Source organism: Tiliqua scincoides, chromosome 1 (genome assembly GCF_035046505.1).
Source record: "Tiliqua scincoides isolate rTilSci1 chromosome 1, rTilSci1.hap2, whole genome shotgun sequence".
NCBI lineage: Eukaryota > Metazoa > Chordata > Lepidosauria > Squamata > Scincidae > Tiliqua > Tiliqua scincoides.
In genome coordinates this window covers 281443837-281466617 of record NC_089821.1, presented here as the reverse complement: position 1 = coordinate 281466617, position 22781 = coordinate 281443837, and the positions used below count along the sequence as shown (strand labels likewise).

General features: G+C 43.7%; 1 protein-coding gene and 1 pseudogene across 1 annotated transcript in view; both read left to right on the top strand.

Moving 5' to 3' along the window:
• The window catches only part of RAB10 (RAB10, member RAS oncogene family), a 49195-nt gene that overhangs the window by 8476 nt on the left and 17938 nt on the right, over positions 1-22781 (top strand). Inside the window, exon 2 of the mRNA XM_066626758.1 lies at positions 9802-9862. Coding sequence (XP_066482855.1) covers positions 9802-9862 — 61 coding nt within the window. The remainder of the gene's footprint in view (positions 1-9801; positions 9863-22781) is intronic.
• LOC136638227 (5S ribosomal RNA) lies at positions 7273-7392 on the top strand (annotated as a pseudogene).

The following is a 22781-nucleotide window of genomic DNA, read 5'->3' as shown; positions in this document are numbered from 1 at the left end:
GTGTGGGGTGGCATTTCTTTGGGGGGCCGCACAGCCCTCCATGTGCTTGCCAGAGGTAGCCTGACTGCCATTAGGTACCGAGATGAGATCCTCAGACCCCTCGTGAGACCATATGCTGGCGCGGTTGGCCCAGGGTTCCTCCTAATGCAGGACAATGCTAGACCTCATGTGGCTGGAGTGTGTCAGCAGTTCCTGCAAGATGAAGGCATTGATGCTATGGACTGGCCCGACCGTTCCCCAGACCTGAATCCAATTGAGCACATCTGGGACATCATGTCTCGCTCCATCCACCAGCGCCACGTTGCACCACAGACTGTCCAGGAGTTGGCGGATGCTTTAGTCCAGGTCTGGGAGGCGATCCCTCAGGAGACTATCCGCCACCTCATCAGGAGCATGCCCAGGCGTTGTAGGGAGGTCATACAGGCACGTGGAGGCCGCACACACTACTGAGCCTCATTTTGACTTGCTTTATGAACATTACATCGAAGTTGGATCAGCCTGTAGTGTGTTTTTCCACTTCAATTTTGAGTATGACACCAAACCCAGACCTCCATGGGTTGATAAATGTGATTTCCATTGATGGTTGTTGTGTGATTTTGTTGTCAGCACATTCAATTATGTCAGGAACAAAGTATTTAATAGGCATATTTCGTTCATTCAGATCTCGGATGTGTTGTTTAAGTGTTCCCTTTATTGTTTTGAGCAGTGTATAAATGAGTATGGGTTCCCCCCCCCCCCAGTTAAACTATTGTTATTCTAAAGCCCAGTATTTCTCAAACTGTGGGTAATGACCCACCAGTAGGTCACAAACGGATTGTGGGTGTTTTATGAAACTGACAAGCTGAACGCTGACAAACAAAAGTATTAAGCCCTATGGAACTAAGCTGCATATGGCATGTTTATTGCAAGTAGGAAACTTTGCCTCAGTCTGCTTCAAGGGCAGGCTGAGAGAAATGCAACGCCACCAGAATGATCCTGATCTGATGAATGCAGGAGCCAATAATCGCTTGAGAAGAAAGTCTCCTTCCCTCCAAGCTGACAAGGAAAATGTGTTGAGACCTATGGAAAATGAAACTGAGCCACATTGCATGTTTACTCATGATTAAGTGAGTGTGCCTCTGCTTCTAGTAAAGGCCAGGATCTGGAGAGGAGAGGCCAGGAGAGGAACACAAGGCCACCAGAATTGTCCTGATCTGATGAACATGGAGCTCAGGAGGTAGGCCTCCCACCGTAGTAAAAAGGATAAAAACAGAGGCTTGAGCAACTGGAAATTCTTTTTTTAGTCTAGTAAGCTAGATTTGTCCTGATTGAACAGGGATTTCAAAGGTGTGCATCGCGATGCCCTGGGGCATCATGAGGCACTTGGTTGGCGGGGCATCACAGGCCACCTACCAACCAATAGCGAAATTGCAATGTGACATTACAAAGGCCAGTAAGAGGCTCTGTTTGGCTGGCCCAACTGCTGTGTGCGGTTTCAAAATCAAGTGTCATTTTACAAAGTGGGTCCTGGTGCTAAAAAGTTTGGGAGCCGCTTCTAAAACTTTTAAGAAATACATTTTTGTAGGTGATGCATGATGTGGGGGTTGTTAAACTCATTCACTCATGGAAGCAAGGTTTAAATGGAGAGGGAGGGAACAGCAGTGGACCTTTTCTGAAGGTCCACCAGGGAGCGCTTTTGTCAGATCCAGCCTAGGTCTCTGTTGTGGCAAGGGAAGGCAAGCGGGACAGAGAGCCTCAGAATTCACTCAAGTCCTCCTCCTTTCACACAGGCTTCTTCTCTGGGCTAACCAACTTTCCTTTCCAGGGAGAGCTGGTTGCAGCCCTGAGTCTCTTGCCTGTTTTAAAGTCTCAGCTCAACTCATGTGGGCTAGTTCTCTTCCCCCACCAGCATGAATCCAGCATTTCCATTACCTTTGCAATGGAGGTGTTGCAACAGTACTGTGCTGGTAATGCAAAACCATTCAGTTTGTTCGTGAGCTGACTTTGTGTACCTTGACTTTGTGTACCTTGACTTTGTGTACCTTGTACAGCATGGCTTCTGTAGGTAAGTCTTGCCTCACGAACCTTATAGAATTCTTTGAAAAGGTCAACAGGCATGTGGATGTGGGAGAACCTGTGGACATTATATATCTGGACTTTCAGAAGGTGTCCAGTCAAAAAACTCCACAGTCAGGGAATTAGAGGACAGGTCCTCTCATGGATTGAGAACTGGTTGGAGGCCAGGAAGCAGAGAGTGGGTGTCAATGGGCAATTTTCAAAATGGAGAGAGGTGAAAAGCGGTGTGCCCCAAGGATCTGTCCTGGGACCGGTGCTTTTCATAAATGACCTGGAGACAGGGTTGAGCAGTGAGGTGGCAAAGTTTGCAGACGACACCAAACTTTTCCGAGTGGTGAAGACCAGAAGTGATTGTGAGGAGCTCCAGAAGGATCTCTCCAGACTGGCAGAATGGGCAGCAAAATGGCAGATGCGCTTCAATGTCAGTAAGTGTAAAGTCATGCACATTGGGGCAAAAAATCAAAACTTTAGATATAGGCTGATGGGTTCTGAGTTGTCTGAGACAGATCAGGAGAGAGATCTTGGGGTGGTGGCGGACACCTCGATGAAAGTGTCGACCCAATGTGCAGCGGCAGTGAAGAAGGCCAATTCTATGCTTGGGATCATTAGGAAGGGTATTGAGAACAAAACAGCTAATATTATAATGCCGTTGTACAAATCGATGGTAAGGCCACATCTGGAGTATTGTATCCAGTTCTGGTCACCGTATCTCAAAAAAGACAAAGTGGAAATGGAAAAGGTGCAAAAGAGAGTGACTAAGATGATTACGGAACTGGGGCACCTTCCTTACGAGGAAAGGCTACTGCGTTTGGGCCTCTTCAGCCTAGAAAAGAGACGCTTGAGGGGGGACATGATTGAGACATACAAAATTATGCAGGGGATGGACAGAGTGGGTAGGGAGATGCTCTTTACACTCTCACATAACACCAGAACCAGGGGACATCCACTAAAATTGAGTGTTGGGAGAGTTAGAACACAAAAGAAGTTATTTCTTTACTCAGCGTGTGGTTGGTCTGTGGAACTCCTTGCCACAGGATGTGGTGCTGGCGTCTAGCCTGGACGCCTTTAAAAGGCGATTGGACAAGTTTCTGGAGGAAAAATTCATTACGGGGTACAAGCCATGATGTGTATGCGCAACCTCCTGATTTTAGAAATGGGTTATGTCAGAATGCCAAATGCAAGGGAGGGCACCACGATGAGGTCTCTTGTTATCTGGTGTGCTCCCTGGGGCATTTGGTGGGCCACTGTGAGATACAGGAAGCTGGACTAGATGGGCCTATGGCCTGATCCAGTGGGGCTCTTCTTATGTTCTTATGAGCTGTTTCGATTGCTACTGCTTCTTTCATTGGAAGCATGGGAGATAGCCATTCTATTCAAGGATCCTGGTAAGTGTGGGAAATTTGTACAATTTTTCTTCTATGAATTACACTTGTAACTCCAGGGAATCAATTAACAGTGATGCAGATAGTGAGGACCTCCTGTAGAACTGAGGCTGCCACTTCCGTTTCATCACTCAGAAGTTCTTCAAAAGCTATTATTATGCATTACTGTGTCTAGAATGAGTTATTAAGATTTGATACTGTTGTGGAATAATCTATTGGCTTTTTGTATAGCTGCATTAAAAGACCTTGGTTTGCTGGCTTGAATCAGTTCATGTAGTTGGGTTTCAGCTGAAGGAGGTGATTGGGCCAGCTTATTTCATTGCATTTGTTCTTTAGCAGTGAGGTGCTGTTGAAGGAACCATATTACAGTGGAAATGTATACCTGAAGTGGATGCAAGATGAACACAGTTGCAGCTATGGATAGTCTATGACTTGCATGTGTTGGAATTTCTGTTGATGTTTTGATGTAGCAGTAGTATAAATTCTGTGTAATTCCATAACTCTTGCAGAAAAAATAATTATGAACTGAATTTAATCACAGTGTAAATCACTCAAAGACTATTTTAAATGAACTTCCCCATGTGTACATCAAGTATTTTCTGTTTCCTGAAAAGCACTGTGTGTTTGATGTAATTATTTTAAATATGAGGAATTAAAAAAGAAAACAGCTTTTGTACTAACTTGGATGGAACACTCTCTCTGTTCCTTTAAGTATGTTTTGTTAGAAAACTGCATATACTTGAATTCTTAGTCATTGTTTGTGCCAAGCTAGCTATATCAGGATAGTAAGGAGAAGTTTCCCAGAATGCCTGAAATTTCCCAGAGTGTCTGAAATATCTGTTGTGCTTTAGGCCTGGAGCTATCAGCAAGCATCAGGTTTAGAACAGCTATCTTCTCTGTGTTCTGTCCATGCTAGTGGGATGAATGATGAATGATACTGTGGGTTTTGGATGGCACAAGTCACTACCCCATCTCCTTGCCAACTCATTAATCATTGAGAGGGGTAAAGCATGGAGTGGTTTTTGGTCAACTTCTTTGTGTGGTGGTCAAGGTTGCGGAAGGACTAGGAGGTTCTGTCCCTTTTCCTTCCATTAAGCATTTCTGTTTAATACATGAATTATCTTAAACTAGCTGAATAAAAATGAATTGAAGGATTATAAATTCCTTGGATCTTGTTGGGAAATTGGAAAACTTAGAATTGTTTCTTTATTGTTTGTTGTTTGGGCCCTCTCATGGTACAAATGTTGTCTGCTTTTATCTTTTTAGAATGATCTATTAACTGAAATTTTTAAAAACTCAACTCATTTTTAGATTTGACTGACTTCTACATCTGTTGTCTAATCATTCTTACATGATATACGATACTAGAGTTCCCACCAACCACCACTGTTATCAATTTACAAAACAAGAATGCATATTCAGGATCTCATAACAGTGAAGGCATCATTAATACGTAAAGTAATTCTGAGTGAGTGTATTTGCTTTCAAACATAATGTTTTCTGGTTCTTACCAAACTCATATAGCATTCGTTGCAGAACTCTCTGCATACTGCAGACGCTGGGTGGTCAATCTAGAATTGGCCAGTTATCTACTCCTGCCCAATTGAGCCTACAACTGTTCAACTTGTATTTGTTTAGCACTATTTAGGAAAGTTGCATGTACATTATTGCTGTATGTGCCAGGACTGAAGTGGCACACTTATTTTGTATTCGGTGTCAAGAATGAAAAAGTATCAAGTGCTTTTTAGATGTTGGCTAAAAAATTGAACTACTTGAGAGCAATACCATAATCTGATCATCTTCAGTGTTTCCACTTGAATACCATCTTCAGAACTGCTTACTAGGACTGATCTGTTTCTTGGTAGAGGCATCCTCTCTGAATACCTTAGTTTTTGTACTATGTTAAAAGCTGGCCAGTTTTTCTCCTCCTTACTTTTCCAGGCCAGAATTCTTTGACTGCACTTACCTGCTGCCCACTTCCTCTCTGTAGTCCTGGGAGCTGTGGTATCCTTTAAGAGACATCCAAGACTGTAATAAGAACATATGATTTCTGTTTTTGCCATGCTTTACAATGGCGAGGTGCTCTTTTGTGTGGTGTTATCCATGCAGAAGATCCGCTTTAGGAAGGCTCAGGACTGCTTTGTCTGTAATGGTGTTACAGAGTTGCCAGTTTGTCTACAATTGGCTTCCATGTTGCAGTGCATCAGTGAAGCAAAAACTTAATTACCAGTTGTCGTGACTATCTTGTTTTAATCAGTTGTCAGTTAGTACAGTATAGGAGTCATTCACCCCATCATGTTCTCTCCTGCAATTTGCTCAGTCTTGCTTTCATACGAATGTATGGTGGTCCTGCTCTTTCTCTTAGAGCCCAATCCTAGGCGTGTCTACTCAGAAGTAACGTCCCATTCTATCAATGGGGCTTGCTCCCTGGAAAGTGTGGATAGGATTGTAGCCCCGTCAGCGTTAATTCACTGTAACTGGCTAGGATGTGGGACAGAGAAGATATACCAGATGTGGTATGTGCAACTAACATATGAGTTTCCTCACTAGGTTTTAAATTAGAAGTTTAAGTCTTACATATATCTATTGCAGTTACTGATATCACTTTAATCAGAAGTTTAGAAGTTGAGTGTGTTAAGGACATAATGCACATTAAGAGTGGATTGCTCTACAGGGTCAGATGACAAATGCAGCTAGCTCTGCATCTGGTATTCTGAGGTAATCTTCTAAAATCAGGAGCCTGTATATACCTGTCATGATTTATAACCCGGGATGGACATTGCCTCCAGAAATCTGTCCAATCAGGAGCTTGCTTGCTTAAAGGCATCTGTGAGATACCGTCACCACATCCTGTGGCAAGGAGTTTCACAGACATGAAACATGCTAGTTAAAGAAATATTTTCTTTTGTCTGTTCTAACTCTCCCAATACTTATAGTGGATGTCCCGTTGGTAATCCTGACACAAGCCATAACTGCAGTTTAAGTTTTGCTTTGTGAACCAGCGTTAGTTCTTAGCCAGAGTTTTAAGCTGATTAGCTGATATTGCCTAAGAACAACATTCAAAGCTGGTGAGAGAGTGTGTGATGCTTTCGGTCCAGGGTCAGTCTATCCCTGTGGTCAGCTGGTCACCTCAGATAGCAGACAGGTGGGGTTCGCCAATCTCTGTGTCCCAGTTTGCCTTTGCTCCTACTCCCTGGATTGAAAAAGGAAAGGGGACAGAGAAAAAGGAAATATGCAGTGAAGAAGAGTGCTGAGCTAGAGCATTGGAGTTTGGGAGGATTAGAGGCTGGTACATAATCAGGTATGGGGAAGGCAGCATTTTGCATGCTGTGTCAGGAGATTTGGGGCCACCCATGATTTCTTAACTGTGATTAAGAGACTGCCCACAGTTCATTTGCACTATGTTTTAATATCAGCACAATGGTAGTATGCAATGAACAAATTTTGTCTGCACTGCTCATATGTTCTCTGATTTGAAATTACTTTGGTTTGGGGACATATTGTGACAGTAGGTATTGCTTGTTTTATGGATTAGAGAAGAACAGTAAGTTTTAATGTATTAATTCCAATGTAAAGATGGTCCCTGATTTTGGTTTTTATTGATATGAATATTTTTAATCTGCTGTTTGGTCCTGCTCATCCTATTGATGCTTCTTCCTTATATTAGCCAAATTCACATTTCAGTTATTTCCCAAGATGTCACCCTTGTTGACATGTTGATCTGAACTGAGTCATTTAAACTCTGCATATTCTCCCTTGCTGCCTGTTACGTTCAGAGCTGCCTCTTGGAACATCTGTATGGGATTCAGACAAGAATCAGAAGTGCCCAGCTGTATCTGACAGCAACTGTTATCCTGTACGTGCCTGATCTCGTCTGATCTTGGAAGCTAAGCAGGGTCAGGCCTGGTTAGTACTTGGATGGGAGACCGCCTGGGAATACCGGGTGCTGTAGGCTTATACCATAGTCTTTCGAGACTGAAGGTTGCCAACTACTAAGCTGTATCTGATGTACTGGATTTAGCAGTTTGGCAAGGGTTTGAAGGCAGTAGTGTGAATGCACTCTCGTATGTTGTGCTGTCCAACTTCTGGTATTTTGAGGGACACTGCCTCTGAACCTGGAGGTCTGGTGTAGTTAATATAGCTAGTAACCATTGATGGACCTATCCTCCTTCATGAATTTGTCTAATTTTTTTCAGGCCATCTCAGCTATTGGCTATCACCACATCTTGTGACAGCAAATTCCATAGATGAATTATGCATTGCCTCAGAAAATACTTTTCTGTCTTTCCTGAATCTACTGCTAGTCAATTCCAGTGGGTGACTCTTCTTAAGAGAAAACCCTTCTCTCCCCTTCCTCCACACCAGGGGTGCCCAAACCCTGGCCCTGGGGCCACATGAGGCCCTCGAGGCCTCTCAATGCGGCCCTCAGGGAGCCCCCAGTCTCCAATGAGCCTCTGGCCCTCCGGAGATTTGTTGGAGCCTGCACTGGCCCAACACAGCTGCTCTCAGCATGAGGGCAACTGTTTGACCTCTCGCATGAGCTATGGGATGAGGGCTCCGTCTACTACTTGCTGTTTCACGTCTGTGATGCAGTAGCGGCAGCAAAGGAAAGGCCAACCTTGCTTTGTGCAAGGCCTTTTATAGGCCTTGAGCTACTGCAAGACCTTCATTCATTCATATAAGTTCCACCTCTAGTATATTCATTTATGTAAATTTATGTAAATTTATTCAAATTTTAAATGTAAATTAATTCTTCCCCCCTGGCCCCCAACACAGTGTCAGAGAGATGATGTGTCCCTCCTGCCAAAAACTGGACATCCCTGCTCCACACCATGCCCCCACTTAATCATGCTGTTTTTCTGATATGAAAAACATTGAAGGTTGCATTTCCCTCATGTGAAAGGCTTTGATCACTTTTGGTTTCCCCTTTAACCATTTTTCTAGGGCTGCAGTATATTAATTTTTGGTACCTTTTCTAATCATTCCTTTTCCACAATTGTGGGACACATTTTCATTTAATTCTCTCTTCCTTAAAAACAGATGTAGGGCTGATTTAACTTGGAAAAACAGAATACATCACTGAAACATGGCAGCAGTATCACTACTTCATAAGAACAGAATACGTTCTTTTCCTGCTCTGTGGTTCTTGAAAGTGCAAGCTTTGCAAAGGTGGTGGTTGTAGGTATTGCAGAGTAAGTTTCCGTCATACTTACTACCAATGTGAAGTGACAGTGGCTGGGTATTAGAACTTGCAGAACCAGTCTTGCAGAAGTTGGTACTTGATTGAAGGTGTGTATAGGCAAGCTATTGGGCTTTACCCATAACTGTGTAAGTCTTATGATGGATTTTCTGAGGTTCTCCTTCGAAAGATAGGCTGCTTTTCCTGGTCATGCAATCAGTGTGGTTGTAGTGATCAGTAGTAGTTGGGACTGTCCTGATGCCTCATTCTCCCAGATATGCTGTTTTGCCAAGGGCCAAAACAGTTGACTCTTCTTTCACCGTGGGGCCAGAGCCAAGCAGTGAGAGACTGTCCTCAGTTAGATGGAGAATTCCTGAAAACATATTATGTAGCATGTGTCCAGTGGTTCAGGAAGACTAAGGCAAAACTCTGAATTCAATCACAGAAAGTTTATGAAAAATAAAAAGAGGAAGAGAGCATGCATACAGGCTTACACAGCTGGCTTGGGAGATGCAAGAGCCCAAATGTGGACTTTTAGCAAACTTTCAAGCAAAATTCCCAACACCTTTATCACTCGGTACTTAGTTAGATGTTGGCTGTCTAGACTCCATTACACCTTTCCTTGACTTGGGAGGGGCCCTAGATGAACTCTGAGGGAACCAAGTTGGGAGACACCCAGGCACCTTTGGGTTTGACCTTGAGTAACTTAGATTTGATAAAATCAAGGTTCCATCTGATTGTATCCCACCCTCCATCCAAGCCAGATGGACTTGGATGCTCAGTCAGTGGGCACAAGTGAGTGACTATTCTTTTTGGGCCTAAAGGATGAAGATTGCATACATATAACATGATGTGTCTAACTGGCCACATAGTCTTTTCAGAATGCATGAGTGAACCTCTTTCCAATTGGTTTGTGCATTGAGACTTCCCTTAAGACCAACAAGTGAAGAGAAGGAAGCAAGGAGAGCTCACTGATCCCAGTGGTGTAGTGATTAGAGTGTTGCGCTAGGAGCAGGGAGAGTTGCATTCCAGTCTCTTCTCAGTCATGAAGCTTGCTAGATGAGGACCTTGGGACAGTTGGTTATCTTTTGGCTTAATCTACCTTAGGGTGACCACCACTCAGCTCCCTGAACACTGAGTGAGATAGAAATGTAACTCATTTCTACTTTGTTTTCTGTTTCTTAGGGATAGATTTCAAGATCAAAACAGTTGAATTGCAAGGAAAGAAGATCAAGCTACAGATATGGTAAGTTATGTTTCAGAATTTGTACCCAGCTGATCTGGAGGGAAAGGACATGCTTTTTGCAAACACTGTGGGCAGTGTTAAAGTGCCCACATGGTGTTTTTCTGCTGTCCCATTCGATGGGGGCAAAACTGTTCAGAATGAGGGCAGTGCTTTCTGAATTGGGTTTGTTTGTCAGAATGCCAAACCTAGCTACATAATGTCTGACATCATCCAGTTCATTGCATGATCCCTGATTGGCTCTGATTGTCCATATGATAAATGGGAGAATATGGAAAAATAATAATAATACAGGTATTTATATACCTTGGTCTTTGTTCAAGACTTTATTCAAGGCGGTTTACATAGGCAGGTGATTTAAATCCCCATAGGGATTTTTACAATTGAAAGAAGGTTCTATCTTTCAAGAACCACAACATTCAAGATGTTTCTTTCTTGATCTGGTTTCACATTCTGGCCTCCATCCTCCCACGCTCAGAGCAGATGGAATAACTCGGCTCAGCTTGTCAGCTGCTTCAAGATTGCACGGTGCCGGTGGCCTCAAACTGGCGACCTTGTGGATATTATCTTCAGGCAAATGGAGGCTCTACCCTCTACACCAGATCTCCTGCCCAATAAACACAATAAAGAAAATAAAAAATTAAGTTGTAGCACAGTGGTTCCCAAACTTACCATAGATACCCAAGCTCCAATTCTCACTTCGCCTTGTCTCCGGGTCAATCAGAGGGCAGAGCCTTTCAACTCTGAACAGGTTCTTTCTCCACTAAGCTTAGGCAGGCAGCTGGTTAGTTGCTATAGTTACTTTCCTAGGACGTTTCAGCCAAAATTAACCTGTTATTCCCCTCCGTTCCCTTTTGCTGCTGCAACCCAATTCCCTTTTGCAAAGGCTTTGCATTTGGCAGAGGTCTTTTTTTTCAAAACTAGGATGGGATCCCCTTTCCATTTGAAGCAACAATTCCCAGGCTACAGTTCAATGCAGCATTACTTAAGAATAACACCCATGGAAAGCAGTAGGTCTACTTCTGAGTAAAAAGGATTGCAAATATATGCAGCTGCATCTCTCTGTTGTGAATTGAATTGCACGTTCTCAGTTATGTGTTATGGGTTGTATGTTGTATGTAGAGCTTCTGGCTTAACACACCAGGCACCTTAAATGTGGATTTGATTCATGGTTCTCCTGCAGTGGTTGCCAACCTTTTTCACTTGCATATCCCTTGGCAATAATAAATTGTACCCTTCATATTAGCAAAATGTTTGTAATAATACAAGCCCTCATCTCTTCTCTATGAAAACCCAGACTTCATGTATTCATCACAGTGTTTTCTCTTTTTATCTGTTTGAGGAACAGAAGACTCTGCCTTTGCACTGTTTTGCACCAGAAGTGTGCTTAGAAATTCTGGGTGATTGATCACTTTACATATTATGTTTCAGCTTTTTTACTGTGCTGGTTTTCAATCACTGGTTCATAGATGAATTGATGACCAAAAACTAGCTGTTGGTGGGGCTTTCAGAGCCAACTAGCTACCTCCCTTCCTGCCTTGCTGGTCCTTGCAAGGCATTCTGGAGCATGACCTGCCTTTTTCTACCATTTTTCCATTCTTTTTCAAGTACCCCTAAAGGTCCTGTTGAGTGTCCCTGGGAGTACATGAATACCAGGTTGGGAACCACTGATTTACTGGTATGTTGTTTACAGTGCACTTACTCTGATAGTGTTTACAAAAAGGTGGTGAGGACCAGAATTTAAAAAGAATAAAAATGTATCTTATGATCTTTTACTATGTTTTTAATAAATTAGAGACTACAGTTCTTAAGTAACAATTAGTGGTAGGTTATTTTTCAGGATCTGGCCTGGGGTAAAATCAGACAAAACTATAGTCAGACACCCCTCTAAGTTTAACCCCCAACTTATCGGAGGGTCATAGAGAATTCCATGATTGTTGGCTCAAAACCTGCCCTTGACTTATCTGTGGGGTCGACTTATAGGCGGGTATCTGCGGTACTCTTTTTGCCTTGGCCCTAAGCTGATCGTAATTTTTTCACAATGCTCCTTGCTATGTTTTCCTTTAAATATCCCGCAGTGCCTGTAAAGAATCCCATAGCATCCCTTTTAGTTTGCTACGGCACCCTGTTTGGGAACTACAGCTGTAGCAGAAAAAGGGAACAAGCTGCAAATGACATTGGGGAAAAGGGCAACATTCCCCAAAATGCTTAATTGGAAGAAGGTATTTCTGCCCCCTCAGAAAGCACCCCTTGAGAAGTATCAAAAACCAGTTAGTATTTGGCATAGCCTTACTTGCATCATATTCATGAGATATGCTAACAGAAGTAATCAGCTTCAATCTAAAGAAATAAAAAATGCCCATGGGCCAGTTTGGAGGATACTTAGAACTTAATTGAAAGTTAAGGATATGTGTGCACAGCTCCCCTTGCTTCAGTGTAAGATTCCTCATGTGGTGGGCAGTTTCTCTCCTTTTAAAGCAGGTATAATATCGAATATAGAGAAGTGAGTACTGAGGTTCTACTGACAATTGGCAATTGCTGTTGGCAATTGCACGAAGGTTCTTAGAAAGGCTCTGGCCAAATTTGCTGGTGCACAAGTTCAAGAGTTCATCCTCTGTACTAAACTCCCTTGCATGTCATTACTATGATCTCCATCCTCAGCTGCTGCTGCCTACCCCTCTTGTGTGGGTGGAGCTGGGGTGGACTTACAGTTGTAAGTCAACTCATGATCTGAGCTCTGAGTAATCCACTCCCATCTGAAAACTTGGAGGGTTTTTTTAACAGTTCACAGAAATGAGAGCTGAAAGGGATCTACAAGATTGGTTCCAAACCCTCTGCTAATGCAGACTGTCCACAACTACAGCATCCTCGATATATGGCTGTCCAACCTCAGCTTAAAGACCTCCGATGATGGAAGACTTCTTCTGAGGCAGACTATTCCACTGCTGAACAGTTTGTATCATCAGGAAGTTCTTCGTAATGTTCAAGTCTCCTTTGTTTTAATTAAAATTCACTTGTCCTGGTCCTACAGAGCAACCAAGAACAAATGTACTTCATTTTCCAGCTCCATATGACAGCTCCTCTGATATCACTAGGCAACAAATTTTTACAAATATGACAATGAAAATGCAAAATTGGCTACAATTTGTGAGAGATTTGCAAAAGACAGTTCATAGACATGTATGGTAAATGTCTATGTCTTTCCCACCACATATGTACACAATGTATTTAGTTTCTCCTAGAGCCAATTGACAGATTTCATTGCCATTTTTTGTGCGTAGTACATTGAAATTTGTAAAGATTAGCTATTTTCATTTCAGAGGCAATTCATACATTGTCCTGTGTGTAGTTAGCTATCATGTCAGTTCTCATCTACAAACTATACATATTCAACTCCTTCAATCTGTCCTCATAGGATATGCTTTCTAGCCTCTCATCATCCTAGTCACCTTCCTCTGGTCATGCTCCAGTTTGTCAGTATCTCTCTTAAACTGCAGTGCCCAAAACTGTCCTCAGTATTCCTGATGGGGTCTGACTGAAGCTGAATACAGTGGTATAATTACTTCTCGTGATTTGGATACATTCACTGCCTTAACTGTTGCATCACATTGCCAACTCAGGTTTAATGTTGTCTATCAGGTTGTCTCCAGTCTCCTGGCACTTGTCTGCTTCTCCAGGAATTTTCAAAGATTACAGACACAGGCTCTGAAATAACTACTAGTTCTTTGAACACCTTAGAATGTAGGAAGGCTTCCCTGTTTCACTCTTTCCTTTTGTGGCTTTTCTGCTGGTTCAACAGATGTAACCTAACGGATTTGGAAGGGGGTGGCTCCTCTAAGCTTAATTTCTCTCCAGCATCATGCATGTTAGTCAGAGAGCCACCCTGTTGCTCTTTCAGTGGGTCTTTCAGAGCCCACCTCTGTAGACTCCACATTACCCTGGACTGTAGCTCTGTCCAGTGACTTGGGCTGTAGTTAATGAGTACTACCTATGTTGTATAGCTAAGGAATATGTAAGAAAAGCCCTTTAAGTGTGATTTCACTGGTGTATGGTGCTGTCATCACGGTCTCTGTGTCAGCAACACGTTCTTCAACACAAAGCCCCAACATAGAGTCTCTTGGAGACATCCAAGATCAAAGCACTGGCACCAGCTCGACCTGATCCTCACCAGACGCTCCAGCCTTCCCAGCATCAAGATCACACGCAGTTATCATGGTGCTGCCTGCGACACTGACCACTCCCTGGTGTGCAGCAGAGTGAAACTGCAAACAAAGCGACTGTATCACATGAAAAAGGAAGGAAGACCTCGCATTGATACCAGCAAGACCCGGGATCAGAGAAAAGTGGAGGAATTTGCACAAGCGCTTGAGGAATCTCTTCCAGGCCCGGCTGACGCAAACGCATCCAACAGATGGGAACATTTCAAGAATACCGTTTACAACACCGCCTTGTCCATATTCGGCAAGAAGACCAACAAGGCGGCAGACTGGTTTGAAGCCCACTCTGAGGAGTTGACACCAGTCATTGAGGAAAAGAGGAGAGCTCAAGCAGCATACAAGGCCTGTCCCAGTGAGCGCAACATGCAGGTCCTCCGAACTGCTCGCAGCAAAGTCCAGCAGACTGCCAGGAGATGTGCTAACGACTACTGGCTCCAGCTCTGTTCCGAAATACAGATAGCAGCTGACACGGGCAACATCAAGGGGATGTATGACGGTATCAAGCAGGTCCTAGGTCCAACACAGAGGAAAATTGCCCCTCTGAAGTCTGCCACAGGCGAGGTCATCCAGGATCGGGCGCAGCAGATGGAACGCTGGGTGCAGCACTACTCTGAGCTATATTCCAGAGGAAATGTAGTCACCGAAGGAGCACTGAAGAACATTGAGTGCCTGCCTGTGCTGGAAGAGCTTGACAGTGAACCAACCCTAGAAGAACTTCACGTGGCCCTGGACTCCCTTGCCTTTGGCAAGGCACCTGGAAAAGACAGCATCCCTGCTGAAGTCCTAAAATGCTGCAAAGAGATCATCGTCACTGAGCTGCATGAAATCCTCTGTCTCTGCTGGAGAGAAGGTGGAGTACCTCAAGACATGAGGGATGCAAACATCATCACGCTGTACAAGAACAAAGGTGACGGGTGACTGCAACAACTACCGCGGCATCTCTCTCCTTAGCGTTGTAGGAAAGCTGTTTGCCCGAGTTGCACTAAAGAGGCTCCAGGTACATGCAGAGAGCGTCTATCCAGAATCGCAGTGTGGATTCTGAGCCAACAGGTCCACCACTGATATGGTATTCTCCCTTAGACAACTGCAGGAGAAATGCAGGGAACAACGACAGCCACTCTTTATAGCCTTCATAGATCTCACAAAGGCTTTCGACCTGGTCAGCAGAGACGGCCTCTTCAAGATTCTGCCCAAGATCGGATGTCCACCCAGGCTCCTCAGCATCATCAGATCTTTCCACAAGGACATGAAGGGCACTGTTGTCTTCGATGGCTCCACATCAGACGCTTTTGACATCCGAAGCGGAGTGAAGCAGGGCTGTGTTCTTGCACCAACCTTATTTGGGATTTTCTTCGCTGTCCTGCTGAAGCAGGCCTTTGGAACTGCAACAGAAGGCATCTATCTCCGGACCAGATCAGACGGAAAGCTCTTCAACCTCTCCAGACTGAGAGCAAAATCCAAAGTCCAGCTGAAATGTCTTCGTGACTTCCTCTTTGCCGACGATGCAGCTGTCACTACCCACTCTGCCAAAGATCTCCAGCAGCTCATGGATCGTTTTAGCAAGGCCTGCCAAGATTTTGGACTGACAATCAGCCTGAAGAAAACACAGGTCATGGTTCAGGATGTAGACTCACCTCCCTGCATTACAATCTCTGAGCATGAACTGGAGGTTGTCCATGACTTTGTGTACCTTGGCTCAACGATCTCCGGCACTCTTTCTCTCGATACCGAGCTAAACAAGCGCATCGGTAAAGCAGCTACCACGTTTTCCAGACTCACAAAGAGAGTCTGGTCCAACAAGAAGCTGACGGAACATACCAAGATCCAGGTCTACAGAGCTTGCGTCCTGAGTACACTTCTGTACCGCAGCGAGTCATGGACTCTTCGCTCACAACAGGAGAGGAAACTGAGCGCTTTCCACATGCGCTGCCTCCGACGCATCCTCGGCATCACCTGGCAGGACAAAGTTCCAAACAACACAGTCCTGGAACGTGCTGGAATCCCTAGCATGTATTCACTGCTGAAACAGAGACGCCTGCGTTGGCTCGGTCATGTCGTGAGAATGGATGATGGCCGGATCCCAAAGGATCTTCTCTATGGAGAACTTGTGCAAGGAAAGCGCCCTACAGGTAGACCACAGCTGCGATACAAGGGCATCTGCAAGAGGGATCTGAAGGCCTTAGGGATGGACCTCAACAAGTGGGAAACCCTGACTTCTGAGCGGCCCGCTTGGAGGCAGGCTGTGCAGCATGGCCTTTCCCTGTTTGAAGAGACACTTTGCCAACAGTCTGAGGCTAAGAGGCAAAGAAGGAAGGCCCATAGCCAGGGAGACAGACCAGGGACAGACTGTACTTGCTCCCGGTGTGGAAGGGATTGTCACTCCCGGATTGGCCTTTTCCGCCACACTAGACGCTGTGCCAGAACCACCTCTCAGAGCGCGATACCATAGTCTTTCGAGACTGAAGGTTGCCAATACAAAATGGTGCAATATATGTTGAGCCTGGTTCACATCATGCTCACAGTCTTGTCACATCACATTACATGTTGGAATGGAAGGTCTTAGACCAGCAAGTCTCTCCATTGAGTCTGAGAGATTGCAATTTAGAATTTCATTGCAACAGTGCAGGAGAGGCTTTAGAGTGTGAGCCTATTGTAAAATTTGACATGCTTGCAGCAACTATACCAGTGTCCTCCCCCTTTTATATGGATCTCTTGCTCCTCTACCTTGCTTACAAAATAGACCTGAATGCCCTGGTTGTGTCCTCTATGTGCAGAGTAGTTATGTTTTGCTGTAGTTTCCAGACTCAAGGACTGGGTCTCAGGATGAATAAGGCCAAAGAAAGATGCATATTTAATGAACACGCTACTTTGGATACCCTGGGTTTAAGTGGCTCCATTATAATCACACTGGGCCTAAGAATACAAAGAACTGCCTTATCTAGTCTCAGTCCAAAAGACGGAAAGTCTCCTTTCTCTCCAAAAACTGAGATGGTTTTTTACTGGGGTCTTCTATTTGTCCCTCTCCCTGCTATAACTTGCTCCAGAGTAAAGTCCCACTTAGCCACAACTGTTAAATGAAGGGCTGCCTGGGCATTGTATCCATTGCATTGAGCATGTTGTGTCAGCTGAATCTTCAGGGGCTTCTGAAAGGCAAATAGTTTTGGTAGATAATGATGATCACCACCAATGTGGAAAGTATCCAGGCTGCTGTGCAGAAATGGTTGCTTTTAAACACATCTTTCTTTAGAAAGTGTCTAAATATTTGGAAACGCTATATGCACTATTTTGCATTGGTGATTGCTTTGATTTAAATAAGTGCTCCAAGATCTATTCAGATACTTTTCCATAGTTGAGAACTCCTTTCCTTCAACTTGCTGAGTTAATATGAAAATGGGAAAACATTTTAAAATTAGTATAGAGAGAAACCTGGAATGGTAAAATAGTTTCGGCCGAGAACATATTTAACCAAGGTTATGTGAGTATTGCTGCATTGCTAAAAGGCTACAATAAGACTCTGGTGAAATTCAACTCTGGAGCCAGGTTGGTGTAGTGGTTCAGGAGTTGCACTTACACCTGGAAGAACGAGGTTCACATCTCTGCTCAACCAGAAAGCTTCCTGGGTGACCATGGACATCTCTCAGCCTCATCTTACAGGGTTATTGTGAGGATAAAAGGAGGGAACTATATATACTACCCTGAGCTTCTTGGAGAGAGGGTGGTGTAAAAATGAGGAGAAACTAATTCATGACTGAAAGTGAAGAAAGTTTTCCTTGCAAGGCAATTTCATTCCATTCAGGGAAAACTCCTTAGCATTTTGAAGTGTGTTGGTGCATTGTAGCTGTTAGCAAAATAATTGTTTATTAATATTAAGGCATTAAAATTGCGTAACTGCTTTCTTTCCAAGAGCATTACACTCTTTACATTACAGAACTTTCAACAAATGTCTAACTTACCAGCCCATTTTCTGTAAAGCTTCAACCTGCTGTAGATATGATAGAAACAAGATGATTATGTAAGAAGTTTCAGGGTCTTCAAGATCTGACTGCTCATCATTTGTAAGGCAAGCATCTTAGAGAAAACTGGGCACCAGGTGGCGGCTGTTGTTCCTGCTTCCTTAAGCTCTAGTCTACTGTCATTTTGGAGAACAACACTCTGTTTCTGCTATGCAGTTTCAAAGGGCTCTTTACTCACCCCTCCTCAGATAATCCACTGGATGTTGCTTGGACTCCAGTCAATGTGCTCATATAGCTCTTCTTGATTCTCCTGTTGATAACTAAATAAAAAATTGTTTTGGAGAGGTATCTCCAACTGTTGGGGATACCAGACATGTGACCGGGCATCCCAACTGTTTCGTTTCAGGTCCAGCAGCATCTTTTATAGTTGGTGTTCAAAGTGGTATTATTAGGAAAAGAGCCAGAGATCCTCAGGATGTACCAAAGGGAGTAGTGCTTCTTGAAAAGCTCTTAGTGTATCTTTTCTTGCTCTTGGCTTCTTGGGTTTCCTGGGTGAGCAACTGAATGGTGGGCAGGGGGTACTGGTAGATCTATCTACTGTCACAATCCGAAACTAGGGAGACGAGGCAAAGGGGGGGAGGTACCTGAGAAAAACCGCCCCTCTCAGGAGAGCGAAGAACTCCAGGAGTTCTTAACTTTAAAATCAAATAACACATGAGTGGTCAGGTGTGACAACCTACTGAATTACCTAAGAACATGGGCTGCTTCTGGCAGGTAGCCAAAAATAAGGAAAGAGACAGAGGGAGAAAAATCACAAATAGTAAATAAGAGGTTGCCTCCTGGTTGGGCACAATTCTGCAGGGCAGTGTTCGCTGGTCCTGTAAGGTAAGTCATACCTCTCTTGTAAGTCACTCTGAGGCCTTTGCAACATACTTTCATCAAGCAGGATGAGTGAAAAGCAACTGATGTGTTTTGTGGTGGGATGCTCTTTCATTTTGTTACAAGTCTGAATCTTCTGTGTTTTGGGTGGAATTTGCAGATGAGCTCTGTTCTTCAGGCTAATTGAGAGTAGATCACTGCCTTTGCAAATTTTAGCATAAAAAGACTGAGTTATAAAGTATTCGCTTTGCTGGCTGACTATGCAAGTAATCTGAAAGTTGCACATGACAGCAGAATGGATAAATACCCCTTATGACAGCAGTAAGCTACACCTCTCATGGCCTAAACTTGCATCTTAATTTCAGGAAGTTGGACACACTTCTAAGAGAGCAAAAGAAGTTATAAAATACGTAGGGTTTACTCATGCTGCAGTTTTTAGTTAACTTTCATTTGAAAGTTATCACCCAACCCTGCACAGTTTAACTATGAAATCTGAGCATTACAAATTTTATTTTTTCCATTCTTTTCTTCTTGGTGAGAAAAACTGCAGTGTGAGTAAACCCAACATATTTCATAACTTCTTTTACTCTCTTTTAAAAGTGTGCAAGTGCTTTGATTTTTTTTTGTACATAGACATGCTCATATTGAGGACTTGAGCCGAGGCTTGCTCAGGGAATATCTCCTGAGCAAATGTTATGATGGTCCTGACTTAAATGCTTCTTGCCAATATTTGTTTTCAGTAGTGGATAATGGGCTCCCATAAATATACATTGCTCTTGCAAGAGCTTGATAGTTGATTGTTAGGTGTTATCTGACCTGCAAATGTGGTTGTTAGGAGTTTTCAGGATACATTTGGCAGAGGTATTCGTTACCATTATCACCTGATACTGCTGGTTGGGCAACACTTGTGATACATACGCTACCAAAGAAACAGAACTTTTTGATCAAGGACATTTAAGTGCTGCCTCTGTGGCCACCCACCTGGCCAACCACATGAAAGTTTTGTAATGCCTGCCAAAGACCTTATATGTAAAATGATGCACTTGGTCATCCTGGTAGCATTTGGAAATGCTTGTTTCTTACAACAGTATCCACACAACACATTTTTCCCCAGGATGACTTGGTGGAAAGGCTTCCATATATTAGAACAGGGGTCTCCAAATCCCAGCCTGGGGACCAGATGCGGCCTGCAGCAAGCCTCTTTCCAGCCAACGGCCAACCGCTTGTCCCCTGAAAGCCTCTGGCCCACTCAACTGAACATGACCAGAACTGTGCTCTGATTGTGTCTGGAGCGTGTTCTGAGGGCCAGAGAGGTTGAATGAATGAGCCGATTCATTCATTTATTCATTCATCTATCAGAGTTCCATTTCTAATTTATTTATTTAAATTTTATATTTAAGTTTTTTTTCCGGCCCACAACACCACACCAGATATTTGATGCGGTTCTCTGGCCAAAAAGTTTGGAGACCCCTGTATTAGAGGATGATTGTACATTTTGTTGGAGGAGGAAAAATGAAATAATATATAAATACTTCTAGAACCGACGCACAGTTGTCAGGACTATTCTGTCAATTATTCTGAGGAAATTTGCAGTCTGAATAGAACAAGGCCTTGATTTCTTGGCCTAAATGTAAGCCCGAAAGCATGTATGTATATATCTTTCTGTGACTCCATGTAACCAATCAAAGTGTATGAAAAATGCTGAGTCATAGTGACAAAGTACCTGTAATACAAGTCAGTGTAAAGTTACAGCTAGTGCACCATGGGAGATGTTATCAATCATGAGACTATGAGGCAATGCTATGATGTCATCTCCACTGTGATTGGTGCACAGCAATATACAAGCACAGCAGGTATGATCCACCTGGGTCATTGTATGGAGTCAGAAAGAGCAGAAGTCTATGTCGAAGAGTTGGAGATTGTGGCTGTGAATACGTACACTATTTTCCTGCAACGGAACTGCTTATCTGTAAATATTTTGTAAATACAGACTGGTGGTGGACGTCTGCCTTGTCTGTGTTGCCTTCTCTCTGGGACATCTTTGCCATCCTTGGAGCTTGCACTCTGCTGAGAACGGCACCACACTCAGTTCCTCAACAACCATGTAAGAATTTTCAGAGCCTTCCTTAATAAGACTGACTGTAAAATCCTTTTTTCAGATGTTTCTGCTAAGGTTGTAGAGTGATTTGGTTGGAGACCACCAGTGGTAGAATTACAATATGAATTACTTAAAACTTGTCATGAAAGTATCACTGCAACTCTAAGAATATAGTTTTATATTGAACTCAAGCTGAAACATTTACCTTCCAGGAAGATCTGCACAATTAGATGAGTTCACTTCTTTCTGCGGGGCTTGGACTGGAGGAGTTGAGTTCTCACTCAAACTTTCAGATTGTTCCTCTGAGACTTCGGTACCAAAGAGTCTTCTGCAGTTCCTGCCTCACCTGATCTTTTTATCCCCCAGCAAGGGAGGCCAAGAAGATGTTTGTTTCCCAGTTTGAGGTAGAATGTCTGTGTTGCAGTCATTTGACAGAGTTGAAAAGGGTGAAGAGACTACAGATGCAAGAGACTGAACTCTCCACCAAAGGAGAGCAAAGAAGGTGGCAAGCAGCAACTGCCCCTGGTTGACAGCAGCACCTTCTAGGTGCAGAAAAGCATCTTGGGCTGGATAACTGTTGTATGTACAGTTGTTTTTCTGTGGACTGTCTTAACACACAAATCTTCATACCACACCATGCCTGGCATTTTGAGTAAAATCTTACCTTAAAAATCATTTACATAAGAACATAAGAACAGCCCCACTGGATCAGCCATAGGCCCATCTAGTCCAGCTTCCTGTATCTCACAGGGGCCCACCAAATGCCCCAGGGAGCACACCAGCTAACAAGAGACCTCATCCTGGTGCCTTCCCTTGCATCTGGCATTCTGACATAACCCATTTCTAAAATCAGGAGGTTGCGCATACACATCATGGCTTGTACCCCGTAATGGATTTTTTTCTCCAGAAACTTGTCCAATCTCCTTTTAAAGGCGTCTAGGCCAGACGCCAGCACCTCATCCTGTGGCAAGGAGTTCCACAGACCAACCACACGCTGAGTAAAGAAATATTTTCTTTTGTCTGTCCTAACCCGCCCAATACTCAATTTTAGTGGATGTCCCCTGGTTCTGGTATTATGTGAGAGTGTAAAGAGCATCTCCCTATCCACTCTGTCCATCCCCTGCATAATTTTGTATGTCTCAATCATGTCCCCCCTCAGGCGTCTCTTTTCTAGGCTGAAGAGGCCCAAACGCCGTAGCCTTTCCTCATAAGGAAGGTGCCCCAGCCCCGTAATCATCTTAGTCGCTCTCTTTTGCACCTTTTCCATTTCTACTATGTCTTTTTTGAGATGCGGTGACCAGAACTGAACACAATACTCCAGGTGTGGCCTTACCATAGATTTATACAATGGCATTATAATACTAGCTGTTTTGTTCTTAATACCCTTCCTAATGATCCCAAGCATAGAATTGGCCTTCTTCACTGCTGCCGCACATTGGGTCGACACTTTCATTGACCTGTCCACCTCCACCCCAAGATCTCTCTCAGACAGCTCAGAACCCATCAGCCTATATCTAAAGTTTTGATTTTTTGCCCCAATGTGCATGACTTTACACTTACTGACATTGAAGCGCATCTGCCATTTTGCTGCCCATTCTGCCAGTCTGGAGAGATCCTTCTGGAGCTCCTCACAATCACTTCTGGTCTTCACCACTCAGAAAAGTTTGGTGTCGTCTGCAAACTTAGCCACTTCACTGCTCAACCCTGTCTCCAGGTCATTTATGAAGAGGTTGAAAAGCACCGGTCCCAGGACAGATCCTTGGGGCACACCGCTT